The 26,663-nt window shown below is 40.0% G+C and overlaps 1 protein-coding gene across 10 annotated transcripts in view; it reads left to right on the forward strand.

Annotated features, from left to right (window-relative positions):
- LOC122207583 (chemokine-like factor) overlaps positions 1-26,663 on the forward strand; it is a 32,344-nt gene that overhangs the window by 1,863 nt on the left and 3,818 nt on the right. For 3 of the 10 annotated variants that reach the window (XM_042917604.1, XM_042917607.1, XM_042917610.1), the window contains exons 2-3: positions 3,650-3,808; positions 14,193-14,288. In XM_042917604.1, the coding sequence (XP_042773538.1) occupies positions 3,650-3,808; positions 14,193-14,288 (255 nt within the window). The other 7 variants (XR_006196931.1, XM_042917609.1, XM_042917612.1 and 4 more) reach the window with 7 other exon arrangements.

Here is a 26,663-nt window from a genome sequence, read left to right on the forward strand (position 1 = left end):
AGTCAGACACTCAACCGACTGAGCCACCCAGGCGCCCTTGTGCAGCAAATTTTAACAAGTTGAGCACTGTTTTATTTTTTTCATTCAACAAATATTTATTGAAAGCCTACCATGTTCCAGGCTCTGAGATATCAGTGAACAAAGCAAAGATCCCTACCCCTTAACAGAGTTTACATATTGGGGTGGGAGGGTGGGGAGACAGACAGTAAACACAATAAATAAATAAATGATGCAGTATTCTAAAAAGTGGTACGTGCTGTGGAACAAGAGACAAGTAAAGCCAGGGAAAGGAGTGGAAGGGGAGGAAGGTTGCAGGTTGCAGTAATAGAGTAATCAGGTTAGGCCTTGTTGAGATGACAACTGAGCAGGTGAGTGAGGCTAGGGTGTTAGCTTATGAGAATATCTGGAGGAAAAGAGTTTAAGGCAAAGGAACATCCATGGCTCTGTGACAGGAATGTACCCAAAGGTTCAAGAAAAAGCAGGGAAACCAATGTGGATGGAGTAGAGTGACACAGTAGGGGGACACAGTGAGAGATGAGGAAGGTTTTGAGTAAGGTTGTATATGAGCTGACATTAAAAAAAAAAAAAAAATAGGCCAGCTGCTATGTTGACAATAGATTGGTCAGGGGGACCAGGAGGTGGGGTGGGTGGGAATTGCTGCAAGGGCAAGGGTAGAACCAAGGAGACCAGTTAGAGCTATTGCAGTAATCTGGGCAATGAGATAGTAGCTCAGATCAGGGTGTAGCACAACAGGCTGCAAGAATGATCATATGTGGGATGCATTTTGAAAGTAGCCCCACACAATTTGCTGATGAACCAGATGAGGTGTAAGAAAAAGAGGAGTCAAGATAACTCCCAAGTTTTTGGCCTAAGCAACTGGAAGGGTGGAGTTGCCATCCACTGAAAGCTTGTAGGTGAAGCAAATGTAGGCAGAGGATCAGAAGTTTAATTTCAGAATTAAACACTGGAATTATCCTGTGGATAAACTGTGAAGAAACTCTGCTAGAGAAGTGGACAGGAGCTGAATCCTTTAAGACTGAATACCATGATGAGAGGTAGGCTCTATTCTCAAGACCACAGGGAGCCCTTGAGAAATGCACTTGCATTTTAGAAATTTTACTGTAACACCTACCTTTGTCATCATAGTTCAGGGAAGATATTGAAGGGCATTAGTTTAGGGATGAAGAGGAGGGAGTGAGTTCCCAAGACATTAGGCATCAAATCAGCAGGACCTGATGATTGATCAGGTGTGAGGAGTAATGAGGAACACTGATATTAGGATTTTAGGGTGGGTGATAAGATAGATGGTGGTATCTGGGGCGCCTGGGTGGCTCGGTTGGGCATCGGACTCCTGATTTTGACTCAGGTCATGACCTCACAGTTCATGGGATCGAGCCCTGCATCGGGCTCTGTGCTCACAGTGCAGAGCCTGCTTGGGATTCTCTCTCTTCCTCTCTCTCTGCTCCTCCTTCACTGGTTCTCTTGCTCTCTCTCTCTCAAAATAAATAAATTAAACTTAAAAAAAAAAGATAGATGGTGGTATCACCAATTAAGATAGTGCATACAGGAGGGAAAGGCAAGGTGAGTTCAATTTTGGTGATGGTGAATTTGAGATTCCTGCAGGTACTCAGAGATTGCAGATGGCTAGTTACGTGTAAGATGTTGAGGACAGACCTGGGAGAAAGACCCACATTCACTGAGTGGGTCATAGACAGAATCTAAAGGAATGCCAGCATTTTAAAAGAATGAGTAAAGGCAGAGAAGCCCACCAAGGGAGAATAGTTGCAGAGATATAAGAACTAGGAGAGGTGACATGCCAGCCCAAGGAGTAGAAAAACAGGAAAAGACAGCCAAGGACAAGTCATGAGGGTCCAGTAGCATAAGGAGTAAAAAATGTTCATTAAATTTAGTATTTCTGAAATCACTGATGATCTGAGGAAAAGCAATTTCCATAGAGTGGTAAAAGAAATGTTTGAGATATTAGTGGGATATTTAAAAGAGAACAGGAGACAAAGGCCAAGAGTTAGTAAAGATAGAAGAGCTGTAAATAATGGAACGGGGGGAACGCAGTGTAACTGAAATCATGGGAACTTGTAAGAAAATAGATTAAACACCAATGTCAAATTCCATGGTGTGGAAAGTTTAAAGGGGATGAGGGCTGAAAAAGTGACCCTACGTATCATAACCCATGAGCTCAAGGGGACGGTTCAGTAGAGTAAATGAAGTGGTTTGAGGTAACATGTTGCTAAGAGTAATTATGTTAATTACAAAGAATGACTTATTTAGTTACTGGTTACATTTGCTACATACTCAAACTGACCAATTTAGAAGCTTAAAGGTAGGCTGTTTGTATACGAATACGGTAATTGAAAGAATCATAAATAAGTAGCCTGAATAGATTTAAGGTCAAAAAGACTATGTAGATGGTACTGGCTGACAGACTAATCATAAAAGTCTAGCCAGGGAAAACTCTTGACAAAACCATTTCAAGCACATAAAGACTTTGGATAGAGCTGTAACATGACAGCTCCTAAGAACATGATGTTGACAGACTCCCTGGAACTTATCAGCTTATTTTTCTTTTAGTTCACTTTAACATTTCTGTGTTCTGTATCTTCACTTGGAAATGAGGTGATTGGATTAGATTAATTATCAAGGTTTTTTTCACTTAAAATTTTCATCCATTCTGATTGCATTCTATCTAGGTAAGAGAAATTATGTAAAAAAAAAAAAGTGAAGCAGCAGAATTGTTGCATTTTTTAACCCCCCCCCCCCATAGGGTTCTTCGGAGAATTGTTTTTCTTAACAATTTATTTTAAAATTTTCTCCCCAGTATTTTTCATGGTAACATTCTAAGTTTAAATTTGATAGTAGATTCCAGACTGCTAAGAGTTAAGGAGTGATGAGCAGATGATAAGGAATTCTAGGAGTCAGTATACAGACTTTTTTGAAAAGCATTATAGTGAGAAGTAAAAAGCAGGAGTTTCTTTGGGGAGCAGGATGAATGGGAGGTGTGTGTGTGTGTGTGTGTGTGTGTGTGTGTGTGTGTGTTTTAAGAGAGGACAACTTGGATATATTTATAGTATGATGAAGAAAGGAACCAATGAGAAGATATTGAAGGTCTCAGAAAAGAAGATAGGTAGTAAAGAAAGATCAAGGGAACAAATGTGGGAAGTGATGGTATTAGTTGTGCAAGTGGAATAACAGAGAGGGACACCTAGTTCTCTAAAACAGAAGGAGAAGTCAGCATCCATACATTTTGGTCATTCCTCTTTTAGATGTGTGTATATATGGCATAAACCCATTTATTTAGTTACTTTAGAAATGATCATTTTGGGGCGCCTGGGTGGCTCAGTCGGTTAAGCCTCCGACTTCAGCTCAGGTCACGATCTCACGGCCTGTGAGTTTGAGCCCCGCGTCGGGCTCTGGGCTGACAGCTCAGAGCCTGGAGACTGCTTTGGATTCTGTGTCTCCCTCTCTCTCTGCCCCTCCCCCGTTCATGCTCTGTCTCTCTCTGTCTCAAAAGTAAATAAACGTTAAAAAAAAAATTTTTTTTAATAAAAAAGAAATGATCATTTTTACAATTTAAACTTGGCATTCAATAATCATTGAATAAATCATGTTTGTCTGTTTGTTTTTATCCTTATAGGCACTAACTGTGACATCTATGGCTTTTTTTATCATTGCACAAGCCCCTGAACCGTACATTGTCATCACTGGATTTGAAGTCGCTGTTATTTTCTTTTTCATAATTTTATATATGCTGAGACTGGATCGATTAATAGACTGTTTGTTTTGGCCTTTGCTTGTAAGTGTTCAGTTTTATTAGACTTTTTTCCTGTCATAGTGAGACATCTTAATAAACTATGCTTTGGTTTTCTTAAGCCTTTAGGTAATGTCTGATAGGCTTAGGAAGGAGGAATTCTATCCACTGCTAATGTGTTCTGTATTGTCCCTGGTGCAACCACAGAGCATAAATCTGAGTTCCATCTATTAGATGTGACTGACCCTTCTGTCAGGAGAATTCACTGAACTGTAGATCTTCTAAAGAAATTTAAACTTAAGATCCTAGTTAATAAAATTATAGCACATTCTTAATCTCTACCCCTCTTTTAAATACATGTTGACATGGCCTCAAAATTGGGGGGAGAGATGGAGGCAGATACCCAAGTATCCACGTCTTGCACATCTCTGACCACCAAATGGAAAACTGAGATAATTTGGGAGACTGAATAAAGTACAATGTTATCTTAATTCTGGAAACACTAATGCTAAATAATGAACTTATATTGTACAACCTTATTTAGTAGCATATGAACTTCACCTGCCATACTTATAGCATTAAGAATAACTGCCCAGTGTAGTGCCTAAATGGTTCTAGAAACTGTCAAAATAGGCAATTTGAAGATACTAGTTAAGGTGAATGTGTCCCTGGATTGTTATCCAGTTCTAGGAAAAACGGAGTGTCTTTACCTCTCTCTCCTCTTTCAAGTCTTATCCTCAATATCCTGTCTCTGTAGGTCTCCCTTCTAAGACCTCCTGCTGCCCTTCCCACCTTTAGACTGGTAGCTGCACTGAAGTCTTCCTCTGCTGCACTTGTCTCATCCTCCTGGGTTCCAAAATGCTGATAGCCAAGCTGATAACCCCTAGTTAAGGAGAGAGAGGATTTTAGAGCTATTCTCAAACCGTAAGCATGCCTTCAGGTGGTACCTTCTAGAACCACTTTTGAAGGCCAGTGATGAATGTTTCAAGCTAATCACAAGCTGAACAGATCCCAAAAGGGGAAAGCTGGGAAACAGAGAAGATCTTCATAGCATCTCTCCAAAGTACTTGATCACACTTTAGAGCTGGACCTGACTGGAGGGAAGTCTAGGAAAAGAGATCACAATGCCTTCATCAGTTGACCCTCAGAGTACATAATGTCATATAGTAGCAGAAAGGGCTAAGCTAAATTATTCCAGAGATTTCTGCAAGGACATGAACAGCATGGTCCATATCCTCTTTACTCAAAAAATGGTATAGTTGCTCTTCACATTCTGCTTTCCAAGATTAATAAAACTATTTATTTTTCTCCAAACTATAATTCTCTGGAGCTTATTACATGTCCCAGTAATACACTTGGAGCTCTAAGCTGAACAGAATACACTGGGAGGGAGAGTGTCCTATGTGTACCACACTGAAATTTAGTCTCCAAATCTCTGAGGATCAAACTTTGCTGATATTGTAATCTCTTAGAAATGGTGCTATACTGGGGCACCTGGGTGGCTCAGTCAGTTGTGTCTGACTCTTGATTTCATCTCAGGTTTTGATCTCAGGCTCATGTGTTCAGTCCCTGTGTTGGGCTCTGCGCTGGGCATGAAACCTACTTAAAAAAAAAAAAGAAAAGAAATGGTGCTACATGGTCAACTATGGGATTATTATTATTTTTTTTTAATTTTTTTTTCAATATATGAAGTTTATTGTCAAATTGGTATTCATACAATACCCAGTGCTCATCCCAAAAGGTGCCCTCCTCAATACCCATCACCCACTCTCCCCTCCCTCCCACCCCCCATCAACCCTCAGTTTGTTCTCAGTTCTTAACAGTCTCTTATGCTTTGGCTCTCTCCCACTCTAACCTCTTTTTTTTTTTTCCTTCCCCTCCCCCATGGGTTTCTGTTAAGTTTCTCAGGATCCACATAAGAGTGAAACCGTATGGTATCTGTCTTTCTCTGTATGGCTTATTTCACCTAGCATCACACTCTCCAGTTCCATCCACGTTGCTACAAAAGGCCATATTTCATTCTTTCTCATTGCCACGTAGTATTCCATTGTGTATATAAACCACAATTTATTCCATTATGAAAAGATTCCTCTCTGCTCTTGATCTATGGAATCATTTGTTCAACAAGTGTTAAGTGTCTGCTAATCCCAGCTTCTGTAACAGGTTCTTTGATAAAACACAAATCTTATACCTGTGAGATTTTCAATGTAGTCAAGAAGCAAGATAGATGAGCCATTCAGTGTAACAGGTGCTGCAATAGATGTATACTCAGGATAGTGTGGAGGCACCAAACCAGGGAAGGGGAGCAAGTCATCATAGACTTGCCTGGTAGAAGAAGCAGTATATGAGGGTCTAGTGGGGGGAAAGAGCATGACCTCGAGCAGCTGCATGTAGTTCTGAATGGCTGGGATATTGAGTTGTGGAGAAAAGAGGACAAGAGTGGAAGCTTGAGAGGCAGGAGGAGGTCAGAGCATACAAGGCTTTATATGCCCTGTGTTTTAACCCAAAGGCCATTGGAAGCTTTTAGAGTTTTTTAAGTAGGAGAATGACATGAGCAGCTTACCATTTAGGGGATTGCTGGTGGCAGTATCAATAATGGCTTAAAGAGCAACAAAACTAGAGGCAGGTCTCAGAGACCACTTAAAAGTTTGGTTCTATAACCCTGACGTGAAAATTATGAAGGCCTGGACTAAGGTCATGACAGTAGCTGGAGAGAAAGGGATTAATGGGGTAGAATTGATACGAATAGGTAAATAAGAAAAACTAAGAATACCTGCCACTTAAATATCTTGAGATGATAATGAGATAAGAAGTACAGGAAGAAGAATAGGTTTAAGGAAGGGCCAGGGAGACGAATGGAATCAGTTTAGTTAGACAAATACTAGGTTCTAGTTGCTTATGGAGTATTCAGATGGAAATGTTCAAAACAGGTCTGAAGCTCAGGAGAGAGAAGAGTTAAACCTGGAAGTCACCACCTTGTGATGGTAAATGATCTCTGAGACTGGTCTAACTGGCACAGAGGGAAGAGCAAGCTGAAGGTAAAACTGGGAAAGACGAACATATGGGGTGAAAAGGAAGAGTAGCCAGAGAAAGACAGGAGAGAACCCAAGGGAGACCCGTGTCACAGAAGGCAAGAGAGGAAAACATTTCAAAAAGGAGTGGTGAATATTACCACATGTAAAGAAATAAAAATAAGTCCTGGAAAAATATATATATTCACTGACTGTGTTAATAGAGGCCCCTTTACCAGAGTGGTGTGCCTTGAGTGGAGAGGTGATAGTAAAGCTGAGGCAATAGATTGAGCAGGAGAAGAGAGACAACTATAATTACAGTTGTAACTAGAGTTGTAACTCAGGGCTACTGAGTTGAAACCTGGCCAGGGACAAAGAAGGGTAATGAATAGAATAAGGTGCCTGCAGAGTGGTGGATGAGAATAGGAGCCAGAGCACAGATGGAGGAGATGCCTGGAACTCTTTTACTGTAACAAAAGTGAAGGACACAAAGGTGGCTGAAGATTCCAATTAATCTTGCAGTTGTAACTTGTAAGTACTTCTGCCTCATGACCACTGTCTTTACTAATTTAGGAAAGGGCTTGATCATATGCATTCACATTTATTATGTTTATCATTGTCCCAAAGTTGCAGTAACCGACACAGTGTGTAGAGCTGGCCTTCTCTGACTATTAACCTTAAGTGTTCCAATGACAGAAAACACAAAGTGAACCAGCCAAGGGCTTTGCAGTGGTATCCAAGTGCAGGCTCAAAATTTCTGTGAAATCTCCATTTTTGTAATTAACATTCTACACCATGGTATATTGATGTTTGGTTTTCATTATAAACACAATGTTTTAAATGACTATTAAGGATCATTGATGTTTCGAGACAGGTGCATCCTTTTCTATCCTGTGGTTCTCTACATTCCCTAGAATACCACTTTTACCCAAGGCCATTCATATACACTTACCTGAATTACTCACTGGAGGCAGGGTTGTCTACCTGAAGTAGAGGTGTGGCTTGCCTTGAAGCAGAGCAAAGTATCCAACACAGAGAGGCATTAATCTAGGACAGTTAATATTTCTTGCAAATGTGAACTTTTTTTCTTCTTTTGTGCATCTAATCTTGCCCTGTCCTCATTGAACCTCTTCCTATTTTCTTTTTAATAACTATGTTTCTAAGTTACCACGGGTTTAAAGTCCGATATTTCTATGTTAACAATACCTCCCTGCCTACAGTTACCTGCAAACAGATGTAAACCATCCAGAATAGACCATTCTTCTTTTCCATTCAAAATAAAAAACATCCATTGTACAAAAAATATATCCATTCAAAATATAAGTTGCTTCCTTTAAAGCCATTGTTCAGAAGGCAAATGCTTTGTTTCTAGAAATTATAAATGAATGAGCTACATCATCAAATAATAGCATAATCAGCCAGCCATTTCATGCAAATCTGTGAAAGTTTTTTCCTGAAAATCACCACTTTCTGCCAAGTGTGTGTAACTTTTCTTATTAATTGCATTTTACTAACGTTATAAAGTTGTTTCATTTACAGTATAAACTATTCCACATTTTCTCTTAGCATTTCGGCTTCCCAGTGTACCATTCTATTGTAAACCTTCCACACAATGTATCATCTACTCCCAACTAGATGAGTTCTCCATCCACCTACATTTAAATAAAAAAGAAATAGATTAGGATGGCAGAGGAATAAGGCAACCCTAAGCTTGTCTTCTCCCCCAAACAGCTAGAGAAATCAATTTGAACACCTAAGAAAACAATCAGAAGTTTTAGAGAACAAAGCTGCACATCTACAAATGGAAAAAACAACCTGTTGGAGATGGAGGAATTCACACCAAAAGAACAGGTAGAAAAAATGGCCAAGGATTTAATCATACAGATATAAATAAGATGTTGGAACTAGAATTTAAAACAACAATTACAAGGATTCTATCTGGGCTTGGAAAAAGCATAGAAGACTAAAGAATCCATTTCTTCACAGATATAAGAGCTAAAGTCTACTCGGGCTGAAAATAAAAATGCTATAATCCCCAAGATGCAAACCTGAATGGATGCCATAACAGCAAGGGTGGACAAAGCAGAGGAAAAAATTAGTGATATAGAAGATAAAATTATGGAAAATAGTGAAGCTGAAGAGGGAAACAAAGATAATGGATCATGAAGGTAGACTTAGGGAACTCAATGACTTATTAAAATAGAAAAACATTCATAGGAGTCCCAGAAAATGAATACAGAGAAAAAGGGGCTGAAGGTTTATTTGGGCAAATTACGGCTGAAAACTTCCCTAATCTGGAGAAGGGCACAGACCTCAAAATCCAAGAAACAGAGAACTGCCATTAAATTCAAAAGCTGGCCATCGCCAAAGCATATCATAGTCAGAAGAATCCTGAAGTCAACAAGTCAACCTACAGGGGAAGATGGATCAGGTTTGAGGCAGATCTGTCTACAGAAACTTGGCAGGCCAGAAGGGAATGGCAGGATATAGTCAATATGCTGACTGGGAAAAATATGCAGGCAAGAATGCTTTAAACAGCAAGATTATCATTCAGAATAAAAAGATAAAGAGTTTCCCAGACAAAAACTAAAGGAGTTCATGATCACTAAACCAGCCCTCTAAGAAATACTAACGGGGACTCCTTGGGGGTGGGGAGGAGAGACCAAAAGCAACAAAGACTAGAAAGGAACACAGAACATCACCAGAAACACCAACTTTATAGGTAACACAATGACACTAAACTCCTCTATCTTTTAATAATCACCCTGAATGTAAATGGACTAAGTGCTCCAAATCAAAGGACACAGGGTATCAGAATGGATTAAAAGAAAACAAAAAAGCAAAAAACACTATCTATATGCTGCCTACATTTACACCTAAATGTAGACTCATTTTAGACCTAAAGACATAGGCAGATTGAAAGTGAGAAGATGGAAAACCATCTATCTATTTTTGGCTAATATCTTTTGGCTAAGGGATGCCAAAAGAAAGCTGGAGTAACCATAATTATTTCAGACAAACTCGATTTTTAAACCAAAGACTATAACAAGAGATGAAGAAGAGCATTATATCATAATTAAGGGGTATATCCATCAAGAAGATCTAACAATCAGGGTACCTGGGCGGCTTAGTTGGTTGAATGTCTGACTTGATTTCAGCTCAGGTCATGATCTCACAGTTTTGTGACTTCAAGCCCCACACATGCTCTGCATCAATAGCGTGCAGCCTGCTTGAGAGTCTCCCTTCTGCCCCTCCCCCACTCACACTGTCTCAAAATTAATTAATTAATTAAAGATCTAACCATTGTAAATATTTATGCCCCAGCTTGGAACACCTAAATATACAAATCAATTACTAACAAACATAAACTCATCGGTAATAATAATAGTAGAGGACTTCAAACAACCACAAGAAAAAATTTGGAAAGACCACAAATACATGGAGGTTAAAGAACATCCTACTAAAGAATTAATGGGTTAGCCAGAAAATTAAAGAAGAAATTTAAAAAGTATTTTGAAGCAAATGAAAAGAAAACATGACAGTCCAAAATCTTTGGGATGCAGTAAAGGCAGTCCTAAGAGGGAAGTACATTGCAATACAGGTCTACTTCAAGAAGCAAGAAAGGTCTCAAATACACAATCCATCCTTACACTTAAAAGAGCAAGTAAAGGAAGAGCAAATAAAACCTAAAGCCAACGGAAGAAGAAAAATAATAAAAACTAGACCAGAAATAAATGATATAGAAACAACAACAACAACAACAACAACAACAACAAATAGTAGAATAGATCAACAAAAGTAAGAGTTGGTTCTTTGAAAGAATAAAATTGATAAACCCCTAGTTAGACATATCAAAAATAAAAGAGAACCTAAATAAAATCACAAATGAAAGGAGAGAGATCACAACGAATACCTCAGAAATACAAACAATTAGAATACTATGAAAAATTAAATGCCAACATACTGGGCAATCTGGAAGAAATGGATAAATTCCTAGAAACATGCAAACTACCAAAACTGAAACAGGAAGAAATAAAAAATTTTAACACACCCATAACCAGCAAAGAAATTGAAATAGCAATCAAAAATCTTCCAACAAATGGGGTGCTTGGGTGGCTCAGTTGGTTAAGTGTCTGAATCTTGATTTCTACTCATGTCATGATCTCACAGATCATGGGTTCAAGTCCTGAGTTTGAGCACTATCAGTGCAGAACGTGCTTGGGATTCTCTCTCTCTCTCTCTCTCTCTCTCTCTCTCTCTCTCTCCCCCCAACCCCCACCCTCTGCCCCGCAAATAAACTTTAAAAAAACATCTCCCAACAAACAAAAAGTCCAGGGCCAGATGGCTTCCCAGGGGAATTCTACCAGACATTTAAAGAGTTAATACAGGGTGCCTGGATGGCTCAGTTGGTTGAGCATCCAACTTTAGCTCAGGTCATGATCTCGTGGTTTGTGGGTTCAAGCCCCACATCGGACTCTGTGCTGACAGCTCAGAGCCTGGAGCCTGCTTTGGATTCTGTGTCTCCCTCTCTCTCTACCCCTCCCCTGCTCATTCTCTCCCCTCCCCACCCCACCCTCTCTCTCTCTCTCTCTCTCTCTCTCTCTCTTTCTCTCCTTCTCTCTCTCTCTCAAAAATAAACATTTAAAAAGTTTTTAAATAAAAAATAAGAGTTAATACATATTCTCAAACTGTTCCAACAAAATAGAAATGGAAGGAAAACTTCCAAACTCATTCTATACGGCCAGAATTGCCTTGATTCCAAAGCCAGACAAAGACCCCACTAAAAAGGAGAATTACAGGCCAATATCCCTGATGAACATGGATACAAAAATTCTCAACAAGATACTAGAAAACTGAATCCAACCTTACATTAAAATAATTATTCACCATGGTCAAGTGGGATTTATCCTTGGCCTTGTTCAATATTTGCAAATCAATCAACATGATACACCACATTAATAAAAAGAAAGGATGGAAATCATGATCCACTCAGTAGGTGCAGAAAAAGAAGCTGACAAAATACAGCATCCATTCATGATAAAAGCCCTCAACAAAGTAGGGATTGATGGAATATATCTCAACATCATAAAGGCCATATACAAAAGAGTCACAACTAATATCCTCAATGGGGAAAAATGGAAAGCCTTTCCCTTACAGTCAGGAATAAAACAAGGATGTCCACTCTCACCATTACCATTTAACCTAGTACTGCAAGTCTTAGCCTCAGCAATCAGACAACAAAAATAAATAAAAGACATCCAAATCAGCAAGGAAGAAATCAAACTCTCACTATTTGCAGATGACATAATACTCTATGTAGAAAACCCAGAAGACTCCACCAAAATAATTGCTAGAACTAATATATTCAGCAAAGTCGCAGGATATAAAATCAACATGCAGAAATCTATTGCTTTCTATAAACCAATAATGAAGCAGGAGAAAAATAAATCAATGAATTGATCCTATTTGCAGTTGCACCAAAAACAATTAGATACCTAGGAATAAACCTAACCAAAGAAGAAAAAGATCTGTACTCTGAAAATTATAGAACACTTATGAAATAAAGAAATGGAAAAGCATTCCATGCTCATGGGTTGGAAGAACAAACATTGTTAAAACGTCTATACTACCCAAAGCAGTCTACACATTTAATGCAATCCCCATCAAAATACCACCAGCATTTTTCAGAGAGCTAGAATAAATAATCATAAATTTGTATGGAACCACAAAAGACCCCAAATAGCCAAAGCAATCCTGAACAATAAAAAATAAAACTGAAGAATAAAAAATAAAATAAAATAAAAATCCATCACAATGCTGGATTTCAAGCTATATTATAAAACTGCAGTCATCAAGACAGTACGGTATTGGCACAAAAAACAGACACATAGATCAATGTGGAAAACAGGAAAGAACATTCAACTGAAAAAAAGATAGTCTCTTCAACAAATGGTGTTGGGAAAACTGGACAACAACATGCAGAAGAATGAAACTGGACCACTTTCGTACACCATACACAAAAATAAATTCAAAATGGATGAAAGACCTAAATGTGAGACAGGAAACCATCAAAATCCTACAGGAGAACACAGGCAACAACCTCTTTGACCTTGGCTAGAGCAACTTCTTACTAGAAACATCTCTGGAGGCAAGGGAAACAAGAGCAAAAATGAACTATTGGGACTTCATCAAGATAAAAAGCCTCTACACAGTGAAAGAAGTGATTAAAAAAATTAAAAGGCAGCACACAGAATAGGAGAAGATATTTGCAAATGACGTATCAGATAAAGGGTTAGTATCCAAAATCTATAAAGAACTTACCAAACTCAACACCCAAAAAACAAATAATCCAGTGAAGAAATGGGCAGAGGACATGAATAGACATGTTTCCAAAGAAGATATCCAGATGGCTAACAGATACATGAAAAGATGGTCAACATCACTCATCATCAGGGAAATACAAATCAAAACCACAATGAGATACCACCTCACACCTGTCAGAATGGCTAAAATGAACAAGACAGGAAACAATGGATGTTGGCAAGGATGTGGAGAAAGGGGAACCCTCTTATACTGTTGGTGGGAATGCAAACTGGTATAGCCAGTCTGGAAAACAGTGACCCAGAAGTTGCACTACTAGGTATTTTATCAAAAGGATACAAAAATACTGATTCAAAGGGGCACATGCACCCTGATGTTTATAGCAGCATTATCAACAAAAGCCAAATTATGAAAAGAACCCAAATGTCTATCAACTGATGAATGGATAAAGAAGTTGTGGTATGTGTGTATAGATAGATTAGATATAGACACATGTAGATATAGATACAGATATATAGATCTATAATGGAATATTACTCAGCCATCGAAAAGAATGAAGTCTTACCATTTGCAACGATGTGGATGGGGCTAGAGTGTTTTATGCTAGGCAAAATAAGTCAGTCAGAGACAGACAAATACCATATGATTTCACTCATATGTGGAATTTAAGAAACAAAGCAGATGAACATAGGGGAAGAGGGGGGAAAAAGAGAGGGAGGCAAACCACAAGAGAGACTCTTAACTAGAGAACAAACTAAGGGTTGATGGAGGGAGGGAGATGGAAGATGGGCTAAATGGATGATGGGTATTAAGGAGGGCACTTGTTGTGATGAGTACTGGGTTTCTTGAACAAAGAAATAAGCCTAAGTAGTTAAATGATTGGTATATCATAGGTTAAGAGAACCACTAGGCATCACTATAGACCAAATTCAATATAGGTGTCATCCTATAGTGGCAGTTTGATTTCCTAAAAAAAGAACCCACTAAATTTATTTAATAAAATGGAAGTTTCAAAATCTGTTGGCAGCTGATTCTTTTTTTTTTTTTTTTTTTTTATGATCTTCATGCAGAGCTGACCTTTCTATTCTGTGTTTTAGGATATTATCAACTCAATGGTAACAGCAGTATTCATGATAATCATATCTGTGTTGGCACTGATACCAGAAACTACAACATTTATAGTCCTTGGAGGGGTAAGTGGAGGTCTTCCTGATTTCTTGCTTTAGGTTTGATTAGAATTAAATTTTGCTTGGAAAAAAAAAAAAAAAAAAAAAAAAAAAAATATATATATATATATATATATATATATATATGAACAGAACTCTACATTATAATCATCCTTGGATTTCCTAGGCCAGTATATAGTACCTAGTGGCTTAATATTTTTTGTATGAGTATATGCCCTGATTAACGTGGAAGAATATGACTTCACCCTAAAACTGAAGTTCACCAAATAGAAGTTCCTATATATTCCACCTCTGTGTAGGGCTAGACTAGACTGAGAAAAGCTACTGGAATCCATTACACTTAGCTCTGAGAAACCTGATGTCAAGCAAAAAGCCACAGATGACTTTCACAGCGCTTCCTTTTAAAGAAAAGGATACATACCACTTGTTAAGGTGAGACAGACTGCTCTGAACTCAGTTATTTTTTGTCCAGATCCTTCTTCAGATGGAATGTAATACAAAATGTCTCATGATAAGGTTGGAAGAAGCCTTATATTATTTTGAACATTGCTTGAAGAGAAGCAAGCCAGCTTAATCAGACTTAATCCTGGAAGGCAAGCCAAAATAAAAAAGAGTAAAATAATATGGTTTTAGTTCCATCTGATACTCTTCTGAGATTTCTTATAGGAGGTTCAAAATCATTTGGCTTTTCTAGACTCTGATCTAAAGATGTGAATTAGGAACTCCTTATATAAACCTCCATCCTACTTCTTTGTCTTTCCATGGTATGGGCCACTGGGAGAACTAACCATTCTCAGCCAGCCATGTATGTCAGAATCCATAGTTTTTCATCTCCTTCCTAAGCCCTAAGCAACTTCATAGGGATAAGAATTATTCTAGAAATGAGATAGTGCTGTAATAGCAATTTTCCCCAGTTGTCTTTAATCTTATCCCTCTACTATGGATAAAGAGGGACAGGGCATAGAATTTACAGTGAACCCTTTACAACGTTGACCTCCCACACAGTTGGAACTTTTTAAACTTTGACTTCTCAAGAACTTAACTACTAATAGCCTACTGTTGCCAGAAGTACCGATAACATAAACAGTTAACACATATTTTCTGTATCATATGTATTATATACTGTATCTTACAATAAAGTGAGCTAGAGAAAAGAAAATGTTTTTAAGAAAATCATAGGAGAAATTACATTTATAGTACTCTACTACATCAAAAAAAATCCGTACATAAGTGACCTATGCAGTTCAAACCCATGTTGTTCAAAGGTCAAGTGTACTTTCATTCACTTATTTTATTCATTCACTGATTCATTCTTTAAAAAGGTGCACTTTGCAGGGGGTGCCTGCGTGGCTCAGTCAGTTGAGCGACCGACTTGGGATCAGGTCATAATCTCACGGTTCATGAGTTTGAGCCCCGCGTCAGGCTCTCCACTCCCAGCACAGAACCTGTTCAAATCCTCTGTCTCCCCCTCTGCCCCTCCTCAGCTCATGCTCTCTCTCTCTCTCAAAAATAAACAAACATTGAAAGAATAAAATGGTGCACTTTGGTGGATGCTGACAAAGTATAGAGCTGTTGCTGTCCAATGCAGCAGCCACAAGCCACGTGTGGCTACCAAGCAATGGAAATGTGGCTGGTCTGATTGAGATGAGCTATACAGGTAAAATACACACTGGATTTCAAAGACTTACTACAAAAAAAAAAAAAAATAGAATATTTCATAATAACTCTATTATATTGATGAGATGTCAAAATTATATTTTGGATACACTGGGCTAAACAAAATATTCTCTTAAAATTAATTTCACTTGTTTTTTTCTTTTTAATGTGGCTATTAGAAACTTTTAAATTATGTGGCTTACATTGGTGACTCACATTGTATTTCTTTTGGACAGCACTGGACTAGAATGTGAGCCCACCCTATCCTCACCTTGCTTAGAGCCTAATACAGGAAAGAGAAATGAGAACAGCTGTGTATAAGCTATTGACAGAGTACTGAGGGGTACAGAAAAAAGGAAGCAACTACCTCTCTTTGGCAGCGGAATCTCAATTTGTCAGGAATACAGGGGAGGAAAGGGGAATGGTTCCAGGCAGAGGAACCAGCAACGTGCAGGGTACCAGAGTCACAGGATAGGTAGGAGGTACTGAGTGTGGTCAGAACCTAAGAAGTTGAGTTTGAGATTCAGGATGGAAAACGGAGTGGTTATCTAGAGCCAAGAAGCCCAACTTCCAGGCCATGGGATGGAACTGACCAAATAGTATGCAAGAAATGATATCCCTCTTTTCCAGCCCAGGCGCCAGCTCTCAAATAGCCATCAGAGTACCTAAAGACCTGGTTCTAGTTTATTCCCTTTACTGTAAATTTTTTTTTTCCTGAGGCCTATTTAGAATCCTATCCATTAAGTGTATGATCTTCAGTAGGGCTCTAATACATGTCAGAGCAAGTCAAGACATCCAGACAAGTATTTATTTCAGAGCCTACACCACGTCAATATTATTTCTGCTCACTTATCTTTTCTCTTTCTCTAGGCAAACTTGGAAATGAGAATAAAATGATCTCTGAAGTCTCTTCCCGTTTTAGTATTAGGTGGAAGCAGAGGGAGCAATCTTGGTACCCTAGCAGGAGAGGAAGCCAGTGGGCACACACTTAAAACCTGTGTGAATGACCCAAGGCCAGACCATGGTCACAGCAATGACAAAGTGTGTTTGTTTCCAGGTGTTTGGACTCCTGGCAGCAGTGTGCTGTATTGCCGACGGGGCCCTCATTTACCGGAAACTTCTATTTAATCCAAGTGGTCCTTATCAAAAAAAACCTATTCATGACAAAATATAAGTTTTGTAATTTTATATTACTTTTTAGTTGATGCTAAGTATTAAATATATTTCTTTATTCTTTCACATATTTTCTGCAGTTGTTCTCACTTTAATCTCAATATGGGAGCTGGAAGAAGAGATGTAGGAATTCTGTGCCCAGTGCTCACCCATACTATAACTTCCAAGGGAGCGCTGGGAGCACCAGGACCTGATCGGACTGGGTTTTCCTGCTCTGGGGCCTGGGTGGCAGAGAAGAACGCGCCTAGGCCACCTTAAATGGTCTCCGGAGCCCTCTTCCTGGCTGGCTGGCTGGCTGGCTGGCAGCACCGAGGCGTGGGATTGCAGGGATAGTGAGTTCCCAGCCTAGGCAGCGGCATGGCGTCCCAGGTGGCAAGGAGGGTGGCTGGAGGGCTTGGTCTGTCGGCGGGCAGCAAGAGCTGGGTGCGCGCGAGGCATAGGCGGACGGCGGCCGTTGGGCACGACGCTGGTTCCCAGGGGACAGCCTGGCCGCCGCCGCCGCCGCCGCCATGCAGGCTCAGAGCGGCAGGGCCAGCCTGACAAAGCCAGTCTCGGGGACCACCATGAATGCCCCAAACACCAGGGCATCCTCAGGGAACTTGCAACAACAGCAGCTTACAGGACTCCCAGGGCAATCTGCAGCTGCGGTGCAAGCCTCACGCTCAGGGCAGGGCTCAAGATCAAGGCAGAGCTCACGCTCAGGGCAGCCCACACGCCCGGCGAATACAGCACCCAGTACGCCGCAGCCTGCAGTCGCAAGGGCACAGCCTGCAGTCTCAAAGACGCCCCCAGGAAAGCAACAGCAGGTGACCCAGAGCGCAGGGGAGAAGGCCGCCATCCAAAAGCGTGAAGAACAGGCCAAAGTCCTGTTCAAATTCAGGGACAGCTTCAAGCAGTTTTTCTTCTTGCCCACGTGAGTGTTGAAGATCCTGAGGCTGGTGAGCAGAGAGAGCTGGTGATGCAGGGTGGGTGCGGCCTCAGGGAGTGATTCCCAGGAGGTGCCACCTCCGGAAAGCTTCCCTACTTCCCTTTGCCAGTCACCTCTGTTTTGCCCTACCTTTCCTCCCCTTCTCCCCTCGCTCCTCCTCTCACTCAACCCTTAATACTAAATCAGCGCTGTTTTTCCTGTCTTACTTTTATATTCCTCAGGTTTTCCCTCACAAAGGGAATGAGGAAGCAGTGAAGATAATATCAGAAATGTATAAATTAGCAAACAAAACTAATAGAATTGACCAAAACTGATAAACCAATGGCCTATAATAGGGGGAAAAGGGTGAAGAGAGGACATATATTTAAAGTTAGAAACCAGACAGGGAAAATAATCACAAAGGATGAAGAAACTGAGAAGATACCCAAGATTACCTTGCAAAACAAATAAACAACTAATTGAATGAAATAGTTGATTTTCTAGGAAAACATAATTACCAAAACTGACCCCAGAATAGAGAAAAACCAATGTAAACACAGACCAATATAAATACAGAAGAAAATGAGAATTAATCAAATGAGTATCCTTCACAGTATATCAGGGCCAGACTTTTTCACACAATTAACTCAAACTTCCATGGGATGTAATTCTGATACTACTGAAACTTTTTCAAAGTATGGAAAAGGAAAAAAGCCCTTCTAAATTATTTTTCAAAGTTGTATATAACACTGCGGCACCTAGGTGGCTCAGTCAGTTAAGTGTCTGACTCTTGATTTTGACTCAGGTCACGATCCCAGGATCATGGGATCGAGCCCCAGATGGAGCTCCACACTTGGTGTGGAGCCTGCTTAAGATTCTCTCTCCCTCTCCCTCTGCCCCTCCCTTGCTTGTTCTCTCTCTCTCTCTCTCTCTCTCTCTCTCTCTTTCTCAAAAAAGAAAAAAAAAAAAGTAATGGAACGCTGATATAAAAACTTGACCAAGTCAGAAAAAGGAAATTAGAAATCTCACTTGTATCACAGGATTAAGTATCAATATATTAGCAGAAAATATTCATCAGTACTTTAAAAAAATACACTATAATGGTTCAGTATTAGGACTCTATTAAACTAACCCAACATATTATAGGTAAAAGGAGAACAAATTAGATTACATCAAATAAGGAAAAGAACACATTTGACAAAATTCAACATTTATTTCTGATAGCAAAAAAAGAGAGAGAGAAGAAAGGGACCCATAAAAAATAGGAATACATAGATATTTTGTTGACATTATAAAAATAAACCCAAAAGTCCGCATCATATATGATTAGATATCAGAAGTATTCCCATTAAATAAAGAACAGAGAGGATGCCCTTATCAATACTAGTATTCAGTATTTTTCTGGAATAGCTAATCATCACAATTAGACAGGAAAAATAAAGAACAGTTGAAAATAAGAGGCAAAATATATCATTTTTTCAGCTGATATCACTGTATATCTAAAGAACTCAAAATCAACTGGGAAACAATTTAGAACAAGATACTTTCTACTAACTCATTAGGAGTTAGTAGAACAACAACTTAAAATAGAAGAAAATATTCCTCTTTACAAGAGCAATAAAATGATAAAATATCTAAGATTAAATTAAATGAATTTGAAAGACCTATATGAAGAAAACTTTAAAAACTCAGAGATATTTTTAAGCCACTAAAATAGCTGGGAAGACATACTTTATTCTTGAATAATAAGAGTAAATTTTTTAATCTTTCCAAATTAGAAGTTAAATGAAATCCCAATTAAATACCAACAGGCTTTTAAATGAAATCCCAGTTAAAATACTAACAGGCTTGGGTGCCTGGGTGGCTCAGTCAGTTAAGCATTTGACTTCAACTCCGGTTATGATCTCACGATTCACAAGCTAGAGCCCGGGTTTGAATGAACACATGCCCACTTCTCTCTCTCTCTTTCTACCCCTTATGGGATTCTCTCTCTTTCCCTCTCTCTCTCTCTCTCTCTCTCTCTCTCTCACCCTTGTTCACTTGTGCTCTCTCTCTCTCTCTCTCTCTCTCTGCCCCTCATGGGATTCTCTCTCTCTACCCCCTCACTCACTTGCTCTCTCTCTCTCTTTCTCGTTCTCTTTCTCTCTCTCTCAAAAAAATAAAAATGCTAACAGGCTTATGGGGCACCTGAGTGGCTCAGTCTGTTGAGCAACCAACTCTTAATTTTGGCTCAGATCATGATCCCAGGATTGTGAGATCAAGGCTTGCATCCAGCTCCATGCTGAGAGCCTGTGGAATTGAGCTCCATGTGGAACCTGCTTAAGACTGACTCTCTCTCTCTCTCTCTCTCTCTCTCTCTCTCTCTCCCTCTGCCCCTCTCCCTTGCTCTCAATGTTTCTCTCTCTCTCTCTCTCTCTCTCTCAAAACACACACAAAAAGCCCCCCCCAAAAAAAATCCAACAGGCTTAGTTTGGGGAACTAGACCAAGACAAACATGGGATTTATAAACCATCTGAGAATGAGTGCTGAAAAGGGGACTAGGTCAGACAATAATATAAAATTAATTTCCTGTAATTTCAAAAGTACTAGAAAAGAATCGGCAACTCAGTACGAGAGGATAGTCTCAAATAGACCCAAATACATGTGAGAATTTAGTACATGATAAAGGTAGGATTTCAGATGACCAGGGAAAATAACTGGTGTTTCCCAATAAATGATGTTGGGATAATCAACAGTTTGGAAAGAAAACTGGAGCTCTACCTCACTCTATCAAATCAGCATATATTTACTCTACTCGTATGTACTTACTTCTTTCCAGCATGAAGTAAACACTGTGAACAGCTGTTACTTTTAAGGAAATAGACTAGGATTGGGTTGAGGAAGAAGAAAGAAATCAGTATTTTTTTTTATTCTTCTGTACTTAAATGTCCATTTTAATTATTTCCATGTATTATTTCATTTCTTGAAAATATGAGAAATTTTACACATAAACTGTACGTACAAAATCATACAGGCAATTGCCATATAGTCAGATTTACTTCCTAACAGTTTATGGGTTAGCTTTGTTTTTTAATAGCCCATGTGAATTAAAACAAATCCTGTTTCTTTCATTGCAGGGTCTTATAGGAGCATTAGTTTGTTTCATCACTGCCAAAGCCCATGAGTTGTATATAGCCATCACAGTTCTGGAAATGTGCATCGTTCTTTTTTTATTATAATATATATACTAGACATTCGCCACTTGCTGATTTGTTTAGATTGGTCCTTACTTGTAAGTGTTCACTTTCGTAATTCAAATATAAACTCTGCTCTTGGTCCCAGAGTAGCGTCTCTCCTCAAGTGAAAACCAAAGAGCTATCTTTCTGGACAAGGACATAACTCATCTATGACAGGGTGTTGCCCTAGTCCCAGGGGAGAAACTAGTCTAATACCCAGAAAGATTCCTTGGACCTCTCTGTCTATGGCAGAATGAATGCACACACCTGCTTCTGTCTCATTATGCACTGAACAGGATAGTCTGCAGCTTGTCCTAACGAAAATTTCAATTAGTATATTCAGTAGGTAAAAACACTTCTCATCTATTGCTTGTAAAACAGTACATGCTGCTACTTTTCAAACAGCAACTACTCTAACAAATTATTAAACATTTCGCCCCTGCAAAAGCAAGAGCTGGCACGGCGAAGTTGTAGAAAATTGTCATACATACCCAGAAAGATTGCAGGAGTCCCATCGTTTCATGGGTATAAAGGGTCCACACTCCTAAAAGGGTGCCATATGATGGCGTTGCCTTCTTCAGTAGCTTTTTCCAGAGTTTCCTATTCTTTACCAACTGAAAGCTTCCTGAAGCTAACCCCTCAGGTCTCAGATAAATCCTATTTCTTTTTTTATTTATTAAAAAAAACTTTTTTAAATGTTTTTTTTATTTTTGAGACAGAGAGAGACTGAGCATGAGCAGGGAAGGGGCAGAGAGAGGGAGAGACACACAGAATCTGAAGCGAGCTCCAGGCTCTGAGCTGTCAGCACAGAGCCCGACGCAGGGCTCGAACTCACAGTGTGAGATCATGACCTGAGCTGAAGTCAGACGCTTAACCGACTGAGCCACCCAGGCGCCCTGATAAATCCTATTTCTTGTGGAGCCTGAGGTTCTGCATCCTCGCAGACTAGAGAACTACAGTTGTGGCCAGATACAGACGTGGGCCCCTTCCTAGCTGTGTGAACTTTAGCCTCAGTTTCCCCATCTAGGAAATTCAGCAAAGGAAAAGGGTGATCATAGTAACTCCTTGACAGGGTTTCTGTAACACTTAAATGTGTTTAAAGCAAATAGCACAATGCTCAGCACAAAGTGAACATTCACTTACAAAGTGTCTATCAGACCCCATAATGTAGTTGGATGGCTTTTACCATTTCATCTTGCACCGTGAAATCCCAACTCAGAGTTCAGGCCTCTCCCACATCCCACTTCCTTATAGTACCCTTTTCTAACCTTAAGGTAGGATTGGTTGCTATTGAGCTAAAACTCAAAATATTTCCTTCAAGGTGTGAGGGATTTTCTGAAAAGGCTGCTTTTGCTACCTCTATCCTTGGGTCAGAACAGTCTCTTTCCTTTGGATGACTATGGAAGCCCAAAGTGTGATTCAGAGTCCCTGCCTTTTTCTTACTACTATCTTCCAATATATGGGCCAGAGTCTGGAAGAGCACATAAATATGCCTGGTAAGCTCCCAGGAGCTTCACAGTTGGGGAAACTAAGTAGGTTGCTCAGTTATTCTAATGTTCCATTGACTAACAGTACACATACTAAGCCACCACGTGCTAACCAACATAGTTGGTCGGATGGTGTGCTATCTAATTGACTTGGAAGGTTTTTTTCAAAGACTTATCAACACAGGATCCAAACTGCCTTCTCCTATCCTGTCCCTTCCTTTCTAATCTTCCCTTTCAGATTCTGTAAGATGAAGGACATGTACATATGAGACTGTTCAGAAAGGTAGTTACCACTGGGTGGTAACTGGGAGGCCTTGGCCCCGGGAGGCATGGTGCTGGTTTAGGGACAGCACAAACCAAACACTGGCTTGGTGCCTAGGAGATAACTCCTTGTCACTTCAGAGAGTAGGTGGACTTGGAGATGTGTCGGCATCAAGCTGTAGAAGTCCCTTGGGACCTTATGGAAAGGGCAGTGTGGGAAGCCCGAGAACACGTGCCTTATTTCATGCTGTACCAGTTTTAGGGCTCCATATAGGTTCAAAGGCCGGCCCACACACCAGAGGGATCCAGCTATGAAAGAAGCTGTCACTTCTTTCAGTCCTTCTTTCCTAGCAAGACGGTTTGGTGCCCCCAAGGCATAGGATGAGAGTAAGTAGTACTGATTTTAAGTGGCGATTTCCTTAAAGGCTCACATGAATACAGAGTTCCTTATTCCTCTTTCCCATTCTTGTTTGGTAAGGGGCTAATGATGAAAATTCCCAGCAGGGAAACAGAAAGTTTGATAAATCAGGACTTCGGATGCTCAGCGGGGCAGCATCAAGAGTACTGGCCTCACATACAGGCTGAGATCTGTGGATTCTGGGGCCATATTTTGGCAATGCCTCTTTCTCTGTGGCCTGGGCTTGGGGACGGTTGTATCTTCTTGCTTCTGTGAAGGCTATGCCAGTGACCCTGACAACCAAGGGTCTCACCTCTCAGCCTCCTTGACTTATTATCATGGGTCTTCATCAGAGCTAGCGAGAATACAGCTTTCCTCACCCCACCCATGGTGGGGTCACTGTCTTCATTTTTAGACTTCATCACCAATTTTATATTCTAGTATCATCTGTCAACGTACCCAGGAAAAGTATGAACTATACTATCTTCTGAATTGTCTGTATTTTTAACACTTCTACATTACAAAAAAATATTATCCAATACGTTCAGAGAAACTGAGTTCTGGTCAAGCAGATGTTTTTGCCACTAGAAAACAATTTTTTTAAAAAAAGAGCATAATAAATAAAATAAAACTCTGTAGAAGTGACGATTCCAAAACTACCAGCAATATCTTTACATTTGTAAGTAGGAGATACCAGCTTTAGAATGTCCCCTTCAAATAAGATTAATGACAAAGCACAGTTCTGGTCATTTCTGATCAGGTTACGCCATGTGTTTGGAGAACTCCAGGCACAAATGGAATCAATGGAAGTTGCAGATAGTTGAATACTATATAATGTGTATTATATACAAATTCTTGTTACAAATACCATATTTTATGAAACAAATTGTCAGTGTTCAAAATTTTTTCTAATAGGCAGTGATGTTTAAAAATAAGCATTCACCATTAAAGCATCTCTTTCTTGCCCAGTTATACTTCTACACAATTTTGTTTATGGAAACAATTTGGGAGCTTTATGGGAAAATAATAGTCAAGTAACAAATCCATCTCTCATTTTAGTCAGAAAAGGCTACTTGAGTCAATAGGGTATTTAGTCAACGGGAAAAGAAAAGACGATGAGTAAAGACAGCATTCGTGGGGAAACCAGAGTCCTCCTGCACATGAAAAGTCTTAGATGCAATTTGTATTCCATCAGAAAGAACATTCCTCTGTCTCTGTCTCTGTCTCTGTCTCTATCTCTGTCTCTCTCTCTCTCTCTCTCTCCATCAGAGATGAGGCCAACAACAAGAATGATGTGTTTAAGACAAAAGGGAGAAGGGGGGTTAGTCCAGAGAAGGCCCCCAGATACTCAAGTCAGGCTGCAGAGGGTCCTAGCCACTTACTGGGTGAGCAACCCCAAGCATGTTGCTTAGCCATCTGTAAACTGGGGACAATGTGTTTGTTGTGAGAATCAAATGAGATTAACACCCTGCCACAGTATGTGACACACAGGGAGTGCACAAGAAAATGTGAGCTATGAGAGAAATGTTAGAAATAAGGCAAACATTAGCGCCAAAGGACAGTCCAGGGGAGCACTTCCTTGTAAGCAAGGACCAGAGGAAACTATGGTAAGGACAGACTAAACTAACGTCTAGTATTCCAATGAGGAGATTGGAATTATGACAGGTAATCAACGATTGGTTACCGAAGCCTAGTCTGCATTAGTATTATTATTTATTTGCTTTCATCTAAATTCTCAATGATCTATGGCCACAGCTAGTTAATTTTAAAAAGTTTAGTTAGGGGGCGCCTGGGTGGCTCAGTCGGTTAAGCGGCTGACTTCGGCTCAGGTCATGATCTTGCCGTGCGTGAGTTTGAGCCCCGCGTCGGGCTCTGTGCTGACAGCTCAGAGCCTGGAGCCTGTTTCAGATTCTGTGTCTCCCTCTCTCTGACCCTCCCCCGTTCATGCTCTGTCTCTCTCTGTCTCAAAAATAAATAAACGTTAAAAAAAATCAAAAAAAATAAAAAGTTTAGTTAGTTTTAAAAATTTTACACTCTGCCTCTTAGTTGTAAGAGTGAGCCCTTGTTCACATTTTTTAATATCTTGGTTTACACAATCCTAAAGCACTAAGCTCCTTGCAAAACTGTAAACCAGTGTACCTACCCCACTGTGGGCAGACCTCTCATTCAGCCCACAGAACCCAGCTGGAACTTACTTCTAACCTTCACCATCCCTGCACCTTGTCCCCCTTTCAGCGTTACCCACCAGGTGCCCAAATAATTAGTGCCTCTCCAAGAGGCAAGTCACATTCCATGATGGGGTAGGGCTCCTTGCTCATCAATCCCAATAGGAAGAACACCTGAGGTCTTCAGAAAGTTTACCAACTGCGTACATTTTGAAGGCAAATATCCTAAGTCCACATTGTGATGAACTCTCACGACCCGCTAGATGCCAGGCATTTATCATCTGGTATTTTCAGATTCATTACACCATTTAATCCTCAGATCAACCCAATGAACCCCAATCATTATCCCCATATTAAAAATGAGCATGTTTACACAGAGGGATGATAAAACATGCCCCAGATCACACATTTAGGAATTGGCAGAGCAAAAGAGTTCATCAACAAAACACACTCCCACCTTACATGTCCCACACCATTTTCACCCTCCGTGACCCGCTATCCACAGAAAAAGCCCAAGATGGATGCTGCCTTCCAACCTGGGGTGGGGGGGGGGGGTGGGGAACAGTTCATTTCCTTCTTATTTGAGTGTCTCTAGTGGGAGGCAATAGTGAGACACTAGGGAGTTCTGACTCCTTGGCAGATATCCAGTCTTAGGCAATTTAATAAACCTCTCTAAGCCTCTGCTATGTCCTTTTAAAATAGAGATCATAACAATGCTGACTTCGGAAGGTGTTTGTGAGGGTCAAATAAGATAATGACTTGGAAACACTTGGCACATTGAAGAGCTCCGTTAGAGCCATTTATGATTCTGTACACTGGATGGCAGGGCTCCCTGATGTATTTGGGCAGGTGCACCAGACAGGCTGATGCTACCAAGTCAAGAAATCAAGACTTAAGGACTTAAAATGTTCCAATTAGATATCAGGGCCACGGTTCTACCTCCCCAGGCTTTTGACCCTCCCCACACTAGTGCCACTGACAGGTTGTGCACCCACTTTTCCATTATTGCTCTAATACCAAAGTCCAGCCTCTGCTTATCCTCATGAGTGGCCTCCATCTACTCATCCTCACACTTTATTTAGCACACAAAGCAGTAGACTGGGCTAGCAATGAAAGAACT

This window comes from Panthera leo, chromosome E2 (genome assembly GCF_018350215.1).
Source record: "Panthera leo isolate Ple1 chromosome E2, P.leo_Ple1_pat1.1, whole genome shotgun sequence".
Classification (NCBI taxonomy): domain Eukaryota; kingdom Metazoa; phylum Chordata; class Mammalia; order Carnivora; family Felidae; genus Panthera; species Panthera leo.